At 32.5% G+C, this 12,800-nt stretch overlaps 3 protein-coding genes across 4 annotated transcripts; 2 read left to right on the top strand and 1 right to left on the bottom strand.

Moving 5' to 3' along the window:
• Window positions 1-326: 326 nt before the first annotated feature.
• Window positions 327-2,280, bottom strand: LOC148301068 (c-Myc-binding protein-like). The gene is made up of 2 exons (XM_088273862.1): window positions 2,099-2,280; window positions 327-2,021 (listed from the first exon to the last, which is right to left on the bottom strand). Exons 1-2 carry the CDS (start codon window positions 2,111-2,113, stop codon window positions 1,779-1,781), a joined length of 258 nt encoding a protein of 85 aa, XP_088129988.1. The 5' UTR covers window positions 2,114-2,280; the 3' UTR covers window positions 327-1,778.
• Window positions 2,281-3,091: 811 nt separating this feature from the next.
• LOC148301067 (trophoblast glycoprotein-like) lies at window positions 3,092-9,095 on the top strand. Of its 2 annotated transcripts, none has more exons than XM_088273861.1 (2): window positions 3,092-3,281; window positions 5,262-9,095. In XM_088273861.1, exon 2 carries the CDS (start codon window positions 5,263-5,265, stop codon window positions 6,451-6,453), a length of 1,191 nt encoding a protein of 396 aa, XP_088129987.1. In that variant the 5' UTR covers window positions 3,092-3,281; window position 5,262; the 3' UTR covers window positions 6,454-9,095. The 2 variants fall into 2 exon arrangements, with proteins under 2 accessions (XP_088129987.1, XP_088129986.1); XM_088273860.1 differs by having other exon boundaries at window positions 3,093-3,281; window positions 5,255-9,095.
• Window positions 9,096-11,089: 1,994 nt separating this feature from the next.
• LOC148301066 (uncharacterized) lies at window positions 11,090-12,749 on the top strand. Its single transcript, XM_088273869.1, has 3 exons — window positions 11,090-11,304; window positions 11,389-11,798; window positions 12,527-12,749. Exons 1-3 carry the CDS (start codon window positions 11,222-11,224, stop codon window positions 12,712-12,714), a joined length of 681 nt encoding a protein of 226 aa, XP_088129995.1. The 5' UTR covers window positions 11,090-11,221; the 3' UTR covers window positions 12,715-12,749.
• The last annotated feature ends 51 nt before the right edge of the window (window positions 12,750-12,800 follow it).

Below are 12,800 nucleotides of genomic sequence, written 5' to 3'. Positions count from 1 at the left end.
ACCAGGAATAACGTCATCTGACCAAAATAAAACATCGTTACTCGTGTTAGTTGCACCATTCTGTTATCAACTTCAAAAACACATATTTATATGTGAGCAGACTACAAAGTGTACACCGCCATTAAGTTTTTAATGTGTACATTCCTTCATCACACTTGCATTCAAGAAGAATATCTTCATACTTTTTTTTATCAGCATCCTTCTCAAAGCAGCAAATCCCAGATGTAAAGTATGTTAAATATAATAGTTTTCCTGAGTAACAATACTCTGTTACTTAAAAACCTTTACTGATCGTGGGATAAATATGATAATTAAAATTCAAAATATGTTTTTTGACAGCTTTTTAATTATGATATATTAACACAGTGATTTATTAGCATAATATAGTGAAAGGTTAATAAAGAAAAGGAAATAAACATTTTATTCAACATTACTGTTATACATTACATAATCAGCACAACAATCAAAAATGGCTAGCACGCAACATTACGATAGCTACGGAATGTATCTAAGGAATGTGTAAAAAAAGGATACTAATAAAACTAACATTGAAAGGAATTGGCTCTAGTATAAACAGTCATAATTTTTACAAAAAGCAACTAAAATTTCACCCGCTGTGTACATTTTCAGTTTTCTTTATTACACAATTTTGTGTAAAGTATAAATATTTACATTCTCCACCAAAGAATTAAAATTTTAAGGGAAAATACGCACTATTTTCAGCAAATTTTATACACAATGATTGATTGGTTAGGTAATATCTTAAAAAGCTAAACTTTTGCTTTACATTATTTAGATTCATTTCTCAAAAATCTCCAAGATTTGTTGAATTGCTATTTAGTTACAAGTGCCTTTTCTACCAATATTATAGAATAAGATATAAGCAGTATTATTCAAAGTAATTTGGTGAATGAAAAATATTTATTTGAAAATTTAACATTTACTTGATAAATACCTATATTTATTATAGTGATTTTTATCATGTTAAGATCAAATCCTAAAATTAATATATATTATTTAAGTGACCGAAATATCAATCAATGAAATAAACATACATTTTTTTGTTTATTTAAGTTTTACTTGGTAAACCAAAAAAAAGACTTGGCACGATCAGATCAATCAGAACCTAAAATCTGGCGGTGTCAAAAGTCTGCGTAATCGGAGGGCATGTGTATGACTAGATGTATGGATGTGAAGGAGGCGAGGAGTGTATGTCAGGACAGAAGAGTGTGGCGTTCCATCCTCTCTGCCTACCCCTGCGGGAAACAGCGTGATGGTAGTAGTAGTAGTACTTGGTAAATACCACTTTACTAAATAGTGGTGTTTACCAATTAAAACTTGAATTAAAAATGGATAGATTTTACCACAATGTGACTGTCGAATCAATTAATGAGAAAATATTTATGTTCATATTATTAAGAGTAAATTAGTTATGATAGTGCAAATTCGTTTTCACAAAAAACGGCGCGATAGTAAATTTATAAGGATTTAAGATTTTTGATGTTCAGTTGTTCAGCCTTGATATCAAAATAAGCGGGTTCCAAAATGTAAGGATATTTGTACATTTTCTAAATCATCGATAAATGTGACATAGGATTTACTCGTACATAATAGCTATATAAACATTAATCTTTTTTGCAACAGAAAATGTTTTAGTCACACTTTAAACAATAATAATTTGTACATTATTTATATTATATAAATTTTTAACGTTTATTTGAAACATATCTAATTGTGACTAGTTTTAAGGAACCAGTTTTTTATCCGTAGTTTGCTGCTTAACCTTCGGCGGCTGGAGCTCCTTTGTAAGCTAGCAGTTCAGCCTCTAATTCTGCAATTTTAGCAGTTGCTATTTCATATTCTTCCGAAGATACACCGCCGAGATGTTGACGCACATATCCCAGGGCGTCCTCGGGCTTTTCAGCCTCCTCGTACAAACTCACCAGCACTTTTGTCAAAGCATCCATTACTCCTGCTCGGTCCAAATATTTACGGAATTCTTCACGCTTCGTATCTAGGGGCTGAAACAATGAGTTTAATTAAAACAAACAAATAACTTATTGTCAAAATAAAGATTTAAGTATACCCAATAAAATACCTTGTATGCAGACATTTTTCATAAAATAAACACGGGGCTCTTCCTTATATATATATAATTTTATGTGTGATGTATAATTATCTGCTGAATACGGCGAATTACGTCGACCAAAGCAAATTGGCGATGTCGAATTTCAATTTCAATATTGTTACGGCAAAATTGAATATATTCTCTTTTGGAATGTCGTATTGTTCAGTGATGCCAGTCCAAAAAAATCTAACTCTAAAAGAAATCAAACAGTACCTACCCACTTTTTTATAGTTATATTTGCCCTTCTGGCATTGGAATAATATCATTAGCTTTTTATGTATCTATATTATTGTTTTCCTTTCAAGGATTTTTTTTATTATCAAGGATGTAAGTTTGCGAGTGTACCACAAGTAAGAATATATTACAAAATATAGTATTATACAATTAATTAATGGTTAAAATATTCAACAAATTACATGGCAATTAAATAACTACATATACCATAAACTATATCTGAAAAATTTATTTAAAAAAAATACTTGACTTATTCATTAATCATATATTTTAACACATTCCATGAAAACATTAATAGAGCCAGAAGAACAAAAATGCTGAAAAAATCAAATACCACATTTGGTCCAAGGAACGAAGTGTTATAACCTACTTCTTATTCATAATAATTAAATGATATTATTATTGATAAAAGAGTTATTACTTATTGAATAATGGATGCGGGTAGAAACAAAATAGATGGTGTCATCAGCCACATATCCATGGTTGCATAACTCAAATATTGTATAATGTGCCCTTGGCACAAGAAAACTCGGCAGAACAAAAAAGCGGAGTACAAAAAGTTGTATAAAAAACATAAACAAATAAATTTATACCAGCGCAATGATCACTTTACTTCACCTCCGTCTTACAGGTGTTGATTGTTGACAGCATGTATAAACTTTTAAGTGAATATACAAAAAAATCATAGTACATGATACACAATTAGATTACAGTTTAGTTGCCGATGCATAGCTTTTTACAAAGTGCAGTAAATTCCTGTGCATGTTAACATTTAGTAGTTTTGGTTAGAGACTGCAGACAAAGCCTTTGCATGGGCGGAGCTCGGGATGATTTCGAATTGATTCTCAGTCGTGTGTTGTGTTCATTGACAAAGATTCGATTTATTAATATATTCGAAAGGATACTTATAAACATAACGGTAAGTTTGAAATTGTTTGATATTAAATATGACTCAGGTTTTAGAATATAAAAAGTGGAAACAGAGAATTTTTCTTATGCACGATGCTACTTACAATACTTGTCAAAAGAGGCGACCTTGCAGTTATTAAAAATTCAACGAAGTATTCACGTTTAGATATGCATTGGTATCGTATTTTATTGTGATTTTGTTTTCCTACCATTTAGTGCATTAAATATCGTGTTAAATTGTTAGAAATAAGCTAAGTTGCAACATAACCTCTGATGTTTTGTCATGATGTTTACTAAGCCACCTGTAAAAAATAAGGTCACGATGATATTTGGTCATGACTCACAAAACCCACTAAAATATGTTTGATATTCGTGAACCTTTCGAAACAATATTACACATAATTTTCTTTTTTCTTCAACCTTTGTCCGCACCAAGATGGTGCATAGGGCACTGTATTGGATCGACGCTGTGTTGACATGATTGTTAATTATATAAAGGGAAAATAGTCTGTCCGGTGCTCCAGATTCTTGGATTTATGTTAGAGAATAAAATACGTTTGATAAGATACATATGACGTACGTGATGGAGCATAATGTCAATGATGTTACGCCATTAGGAAAAGAAAAATAAGATAAATGAATGTGCGAAAAAAAGAATAGCAGCAATTGCTAGGACACTCGCGGTTGCATAGCCGTACCAATACCAGCGTGTGTACGTTGTACTCCGCTTATATGTACGAGTCGCTTGAGGGTTGCAAATTATTTTTCTATGATAATGTTTTCTGATATTGTTTGATATTCAGGATCAAGAATATCAACGCACAGTCAGACTTAAAACCTTTGTGAAGGATATTTTAACTATCAACAACAATAAAAAACAAACCTAAAAATATTTTTCTCTCCGTCGTGTTAGGTTGGTATTTGCAGATTTTTTTAGTTTGTTTGAATATTGTTAATTGTTGAGTTTTTTAATAGTAGCTAGAAATAAAATATCGCAAATGTTTAAAACGTCGTATTTATAATTAGTTTCTATAAATATATTTTTATGAAACGTAGATAATAGTCGGTAGTAAGCGTAGATCACGCTTATATTCCTTATCAAAACAGCTCTCTCAGATAACTGTTTTGATTAATATATGGCATGATGAAATAGGAAGATAATAATTATTTAACCAGAAGAAATATGGCTTTGTGTTTCTTAGTTTATTATATTTGTTGTATTCAAACTATGAAAACATAGGATGATGTTAAATAAATACCGGAGAAAAAAATTGTATGGTGGCCATACAAAAAACAAAGAAAATATTTTCAGGATTCCGAAAGTTTTCCTCAAAGTAATTTTTCGGCGTCGGCTTCCCTGCGCATAGCTACCACGCTGGAGGTCCCGGGTCTTATTTTCAGGGATCACCGTAAATACTAATCATTTTTGAGTTCAGTATTTATTTAAAGGTGGAGACTGACCGGAGCATTTCGTCGTAGCGCAACTCGTTCCGATGCGAGCATTCAGGCAGTCAGTACACCGAGCCGAGCGCTCCATCCATAGTTTCGGATGCTCGCTAATGCTCGCCGCGAGCGATGTTGAAATGCTCCGGTCAGCCTTCACCTTAACATCCTGCACTGGTACCTGCGTGTAGAAATAATCACGTTGCTTTCATGTAATTAACGATCTAAATAACACTGCGTTGCTACAATGCAGAGCCCTACGCGTGATAAGGGTAGAAGAAATATAATATTATATTTCACTCTGTTTCGAAAGTTATGATGGAGACTAACCGGAGCATTTCGTCGTAACGTAACGTCGTAACATCGCTCGCGACGAGCAACAGCGAGCATCCGAAACTATGGATCGAGAGCTCGGCTCGCTGTACGTCTATACGAATGTTCGCATCGTAACGTGTTACATTACGACGAAATGGCTCCGGTCAGTCTCCACCCTTACCCGGTACCCAGTCTACAAAGTTGAGACTCTAACAATGTTTGTAGTTTTTAGGATGACCTCGAAGGGAGTTCTTTTGTTCCTCCTGGCTGTATCCGGAGGATTGGTAGTACGAGGGGCTGGCCAGGGAGACTGCGGACCATCATTCAAAGGCAAATGCTCCTGCGGCGTTCGAGACTACGATGGTCGAAGCCAGTATGTTGTTAATTGCACAGACCAAGCTTTCCGAGACACTGATATCCTGCAGAACCTGCCGCCTGAAACGCAGGTCTTAATTTTTACCGGAAACCACATTCCGGAGATGCCATGGAATGTGTTTGGGACTCTTAATACTCTCGAAAAATTGCGAGTAGTAGACATGAGCAATAACAAAATCAAGGAAATCAAAGGTAAAACCTATCACCATGTTCAAAATGTCGAAAGGCTCATTTTAAATCATAACGAACTGGTGATATCCGACGAAGACTCTGATGTCAATTACCACCATCCAAGAGTTTTATCTAATTTCGTCAATCTTCTAGAACTACATTTAACCAATGCGTTTGAAGATAACACGGATGCGGCCCTCGCCGACGATCTGCACGACATATTTGTTAATAGTAATCTGACGAGATTGCAAAAACTTCACTTGGAACAAAACGAGATTATAACTTTTAGAGATCATCGGGTATTTTGCGATTTGCCGGAATTGAGGGATTTGCATCTTGGGGATAATCTGTTGGCCGGAATAAACTTCAATGTTAGTTGTTTGAAGCATTTGAGGTTTCTTGACCTGGAAGAGAACCAATTGGAAACATTAACCGCTCACGAGTTGAGTATATTTGATAAAATCAACTCTCGTCCTCACAGAGAGGAAGGTTTAATTGTCGATTTGAGAGGAAATCCTTTTGCCTGCGATTGCTCAGTATGGGATCTTTATAGCTGGCTTAAGAAGACGAACGTTACAGTTCGTCGAAAAGAAAATTTACGATGCTCTAAACCTAAACCCTTTTCCGGCACTACTTTACTGAAGCTGAAAGTTACTCCATGTTCGTTAGCAGCCCCTAAAAATGTTACTAGTACAGGACAAAAGGCTACGATGGGTCTTTTAGTTTTGGTTACTTTGGCTCTGTTTTCTTTGATCGTAATGTTGATTTACACCAGCAGATTTCAATTCCGGGCAAAACTGTCACCTATGGTAGAAGCAATCACTAAAAAAGTTCAATACACAACAATTAAAAATCGAGAAAATATTGAAGATATTTAAATGACGTGATATTTTATTTATCAGATTGATACTATACACGTACTTACTTTTTTATTATTTATCATTACTTTAAGTGAATTATGTCATATTATTAGATATACAAAAATTTGAACTGATTTTAAATCAAACAGATAAATTAAAATTATTCAAGTATTTATTGATGACGTTAAAGTTAAAATACCGTCGCTAAATAATAGATGTATTTATTTTAAAACGGTATCTAAATATGTAAATATGAACAATAAAAGTTTAGCAACATTTTAACTTTTTTAAAATTTAAAATTCATTTGGTAAACATATTTTTTCTTAAAATCCATTGTAGCACGTGTTTCGATGGATTTTTTCAAACACATGCAAACATATACCATAAGATAGATATTATCACAAAGTGACTTCCGAACCAATTAATATTTTTTTGCTCGTTTACCAAGTTGTTTTAATTTTGCACCTTTTTAAAAAAAATGTAACTTAAAAATAAATCTGCAAGGCAGCTTCAATGAAATATAACCAAAACATTAGTATAAAAAAGTATATTTCAACGCAAGGTGGAGTGTTAAAAAAAACATGAATTCAAAATATATGTTTTTGAATTTATCGTAACATTTTACTCGATTAAACTTTATTGGGATCCCATTTTATTTTATTAAACTTCGGTGAATAATCCAGTGTCTGGTGTTATTAATATCATAATTCCTTGAACGTACTTAATCAACTTTTGTATAATTCTACAAACGATACGTCGATTTCAGTAAAGGACAATTTTTTTAAAAACGTTTTTTACATTTTTGGACTAAGTAAAATCTACTTAGTCTAAAAATACAAAAAAAAAACAACAAAAAAATGTCCCTTACTGTGTTTTATTTAAGTTTGGACAGCGGTTATGTCGTACTAAGTCCTTTAAAAAAATAGGCGCCAATCGATCTTATAAATACATATTTTATCCGTAAATAATATCGTATAATGTTTCGAAATCATTAAAGTGAACCCCCTATAACGTTGAAATAGGTACCGCGTAATCGGAGGCAACGTAATAAGGGACTGATGTTGTAAATTGAATTTTTAAAATTGCAACCGGCGAAAATAGCTGAAATGAGTCATTATTAAAATTAAATACAATTTAAAATCATTCTATAACGTTCCCTCCGATAACGAGGTACTTATCTCGACGTTGTAGGGGGTTTTTCTGTACTTTCCCGCATTCTGATTTTTGTGCAAAAATTACAGCAATACTATATGTACTAAGTATGATACTACTTGCTGTAATCCTAAACTTATTAAAGTATTTGAAAATCGAAACAATCGCAATTTTTGCCAATTTTATTAGTTTTGTAATATATTCGTGCACAAATGTTAGCAAATAATTTTGCGTTTTATAAAATCAAAACGTTATTTTTTTATTCCCAATGACGTAAATAACGCTTTAAACTGTATATTTTCCTTGATCTTAAAACAACCATCATTTAATTGTTTTGTAACATCTATTGCATTCATGTTATCATTAATAATTGCATTCACGAGTATCTATAACTCACCAGTAAAATCACCTTCTCCTCTACAACCACCAGCTTTAATTCCCTTCAAATTTAGTTAGTTTATCTGACATACAATAAAACCTATTGACCTCTATAAATAGTTATTTAAAACTGGGTAGGAAATTGGCAGCCAAAATGCATATTGAATATTTTAAAATACAGCAGAAATCACGATCACTGCTTATCAATAATAACTAATTATGGTGATCTCAAACGTCGTAAAATATATAGTAAGTCTAATGTCACACGGATAAACATATAAGGAACAATTTTCATTATTTAATATATATATAATAATTAATAACTTTGACATCGAATCATACCTGACCTCAGAGGATATAATCTCCGCTAATTCTGTACCTTCTTCTTCTTCTAACCCTTATCCGCACCCAACGGTGCATAGGGCACTGCATCGTATAAAAGCAATGTTATCTTGATCGTTAAATACACGAAGGAAAGGTGATCAGCCTTCCGCTTCAGGTACCAGTCCAGTGTTATATTAAATACATATTAGACTGAAAAATCACTAATATTTATTTTGACCCTCTTGGGAATCGAACCCGGGACCTTCAGCATGGTAGCCTAGTGCGCTAACCACTACACTATGGAGGTTAGGAGGTAAGGTATAATTCTGTACCTACCTCTGTTTAATAAATAAGATATAACAAAGGGGGTCTCAATCCACATATGCAGTATTCCTACTCGAAAAGTATTTGCAAAACGTGATATTTTATTTGTATTTTATATTTTATATTATTTATAAACGTATGTATGAATTGTGCCATTATTTCCATAAAATGTTTAAAAAGTGATACACAGTTGAAATTTTCGAACAAGTAAAATATGTTTTTTTACCTTTAATAAAACTATTCATATATAATAAAACTGTTGAATATAATATACATCGTATCTATCCCAACTACATTGTATATATTTAAATTTTCTTACTATTGTTTCATTTAGTATATAAAAAATTATAGTATTTTAAAGAGCACAAATAAATTGTTTGGATAGAAAATATTTTTAAAATGTGTTATAAGTATACATAATTATTTTGAAAATAAGTTGATAAAAATGAATTTGAATATTTTCGTGAAAATAAAATTATCTAGTCATATAAATCTGTTTTAATTATACCCACCACATTATTATTGTTTTTCACCATAATTCAAAAATACATTTTTTTCAATACCCCCATTTACATTTTCCATCCATTTAGGTTTTTTTTTTAATATTTGCAATAAGCTCATCTTCATGATTTACACAGTTAATTATTATTATTTTTTCAATGCAATTTTATTTTCCCTCCGTTTTTTTCAGCCCCTTAAAAACGTGTACAGTAATAGGGGTTTCACTGTAGTTTCTATTGTGTTGCCATGATAGCTATACTTGCGCCTTTACTTATTTTTTGATATTTGCTTTTTGGTACAAAATATGGAGGATGTGATAAAAATTTGGATCACCCTCCCTGGTCATTATAAACTGTGATATTTACCTTTTTTAAACGACAAAAGATAATAACATGCCATAAGGGTAGTACTTCAGAAAATCATAAAACTATAGAAATAGGCAAAAATTGTCGTTTATACCTAGAACATGTGAAACGTGGAGCTAGTGGGCCAAGCGAAGAATACTTAAATGAATATAAATGTGACAAGGTTGAGCTAAGGGACCATTACTGAATCATTTTAAAAATGAAACGTTATAGCCGTGAGCAGCCGAGGCCTAGTTATTTATAAAGAATCAACATGAATTATTTTTTAATGAAAAAATATATAGCACAGATATTTTAACATTTTCATTTCTGTCCATATATAGTTCGAATTCAGTATATTTTTATAAGTCTGGGAGACTAGTTAGTAAAAAAATAAACCAAATTGTGATAGGGTGGGCTTGAACTCGAAGACTGACTCAAAAGTTCGAGACCCTCTGAGAGCGGGAATATAACCCGTTTGTAATTGTTGACAAAATACCCCTTTTCTGACATTTATATTATTATGAAACCTAAAAAAATTGTCCGCCTCCGTAGTGTAATGGTCAGCATGCTCGGCTACCGTTCTGGAGGTCCCGGGTTCGATTCCCAGGGGGGTTTAATAAATATAAGTGATTTTTTCACTCCAATATTTATTCAATATTACACTGGACTGGTACCTGAAGTGGAGGGCTGATTACCTTTCCTTCATGTGTAATCGATCGAGATAACACTGCGTTTATATGAAGCAGTGCCCTATGCACCATTGGGGTGCGGTAAGAGATTTAAAAAAAATATAAAACAACAAATTTGAATTTAAATAGCAGTTGATTAAAATAAAAAAATAAAACAATCAGGAAAGCGCTGTATTGAAAAGGCAGTATCATACGAAAATGGTGCTCCATTAATTACTTATTATTTACTTATAACCCTTATCCTTACCCAATGGTGCATAGGGCACTGCATCGAATTGACACAGTGTTATATTGATCATTACTTACATGAAGGCAAGGTGATCACTCTTGCGCTTCATGAACCAGTCCAGGGTAATATCATATAAATATTACAGTGTAAAATCACAAATACATATTTTCACCCCCCCCTAAGAATCGAACCCGGGACCTCCAGCACGGTAGCTAAACACGTTGACCATTACACCACAGAGGCGGACAAATTAATTATTAGAAGATAAAATATCTATAAAATATTTACTTTCGGCCGTAAGCTTTCGCATTTGTTGTTGAATTTCTATTTCCATCCCAAAGTTTTTGAAAGAGTGGGCGATCTATATAAATTTTGTGCCTGATTTAAAATTAACATTTGAAAATAAGCACTGAAACGTTGGAAGGATCTATCAAAACAACTACAATGATCCATGCTACAAACTAAAAATAGAAAAGGATTTGATTTCGTAAATTAATAAAAATGTGTATAAAAATAAATGCTACATTTTGGGTTATTGATTCTATACAGATTTCTAGAATGTTTGATAAAGATTTTTTGGCTTGGCATATGGCAACACTGTGTGGTAGTATCTTTGGCCGTGGTCTGATTTGAACTGCCTATACTGTTCTATATAATTATTGTCTGTGTATAACTAAAACTTTGACAGCCGCGTATTTTGTTTTTGTCATGTCATTATTTACGCGCGTGCTTCCAGTAATTTTGTTTTCACTGTAGTTAAGGTATTATTTATTATACCAGTTTATACACATAAATAAAGTATAAATAAAACAATTAGTAATTTTTAAAAATCTCATAAGAAATGGGCTGTTTTGGAGAAATTATTGAACCTTCTAGCAGGGCACTTTGGGACGCTAGTGACGATGAGGATGAAGTAAGCATCGAGTAAGCATATTGTTTTTTACTGTTATAAATTACATGAAGTATTGCAAATTTTTCACGAAATAACAAAGAATATTTTATTTTCAGTTTATCATGGGTCAAGAATGTGTCCTCTGAAGACGCCGAGCTTCTATTAATTATGGAAGGAGGCTTAGCTGTGGAGTTTGCCAAGTCTTGTTTGATAAAGTCGGAACCGATTGACGAAATCCTTCCCGCCAAAGTATCAATTTACCAAATTCCTGATACTAATACTATCGTTTGTACATCTTTGAATGAAGATGACAATATTTTTGGAGACATTACATTACTACTGCAACCATGGCTAAAAAAATCCAAAGATGTCATCTGCATCCAAGCCTTATCGTCCACAAGATACCAGAATTTGTCTTCTTCAACCTCAGGAAGTATTATTCGGGGTTTAAAGACATCGACATCGAAAAAGAAGTTGGAGAACCAACTTGAACAGCCAAATATATTGAGTGGATTGACAGCAGGAGGTAGGGATACTATTTTTGGCTCTATATAACCTTTTAAAGGGGAAATAAAAAACTTTTCCTTATTTTTATTGTGGTTCCTCATCATCGCCACAAATTTTCATGAATAAATTTGTCTTTTTTTTATTAAACTTCATTTGTTGGCACCCAATGCCGGATAAACCTTATTTTTTACTTCAAAATAGGGCTCACAATCTTGTTCTTACTTAAAAAAGTTATTAAGATCATGAACTCGGGAAAAGCTTAATATAACTTGAGTGCATGTTAGAAGAACAAAATTTAGACCAAGATTTTTTAGTTTAAAAGTGGAAGTGCAGTTTATTTGAAAATTTATAAAAAAAAAAACATTTATTCCATATTCAAATCATAAATTTAAATTTGTTATAGGTACCTACTTATGTTATGTCATGATAACTTAACGTAGATAGTACTAAGATTAATAACAAGATATCAAATATAACAAGTGACGTGGCATAGTTGGTTAGATACTCGACTGCGAAACAAGGATTGCGGGTTCGATTCCCGCCATCGCAAAATTAATTAAAATAATTTTAAACTGGTTTGGGCGTTTGTGATGTACTTTTGACATTCACCTTCCCTTTCCTGACAAGCCTCTAAAAATAGAGGATTGGCGAGTTATTCCTTTTAAAAAATATATTAAGGAATTGAAATCCAAATTTAATTGGGCTGTAAATATCTCCATCATACTTATTCAGGTTTTATTGTTTCAGTTCTCAGTCTCCGTGACCATCTTGATTTACCGGGAACGGCGTACGCAATCTATGATGATACCCCAGTATATGGAATGGATTCCATCAGTAGTCGACCATTTGTGAATTTATTCAATCACTTGACCATCCCAATTTCCAGTACTTTCAATCGGAAAGTTAATGCGTCATCATCCAATTTGTATATGTAATAAAAGTTTCATGAAAATATATATTTTAATACATATTGTATATATTTTTATTGTACATGGCCTTTAGACAAAGAGTGGAAATGCAT

The sequence above is a fragment of the Brachycentrus maculatus genome, unplaced genomic scaffold (genome assembly GCF_059751285.1).
Source record: "Brachycentrus maculatus isolate JH-2025_06_01 unplaced genomic scaffold, ASM5975128v1 h1tg000614l, whole genome shotgun sequence".
Taxonomy (NCBI): Eukaryota; Metazoa; Arthropoda; class Insecta; order Trichoptera; family Brachycentridae; genus Brachycentrus; species Brachycentrus maculatus.
Note: the sequence above shows the minus strand (reverse complement) of the source record. Positions and strands in the feature narration are given on the sequence as shown.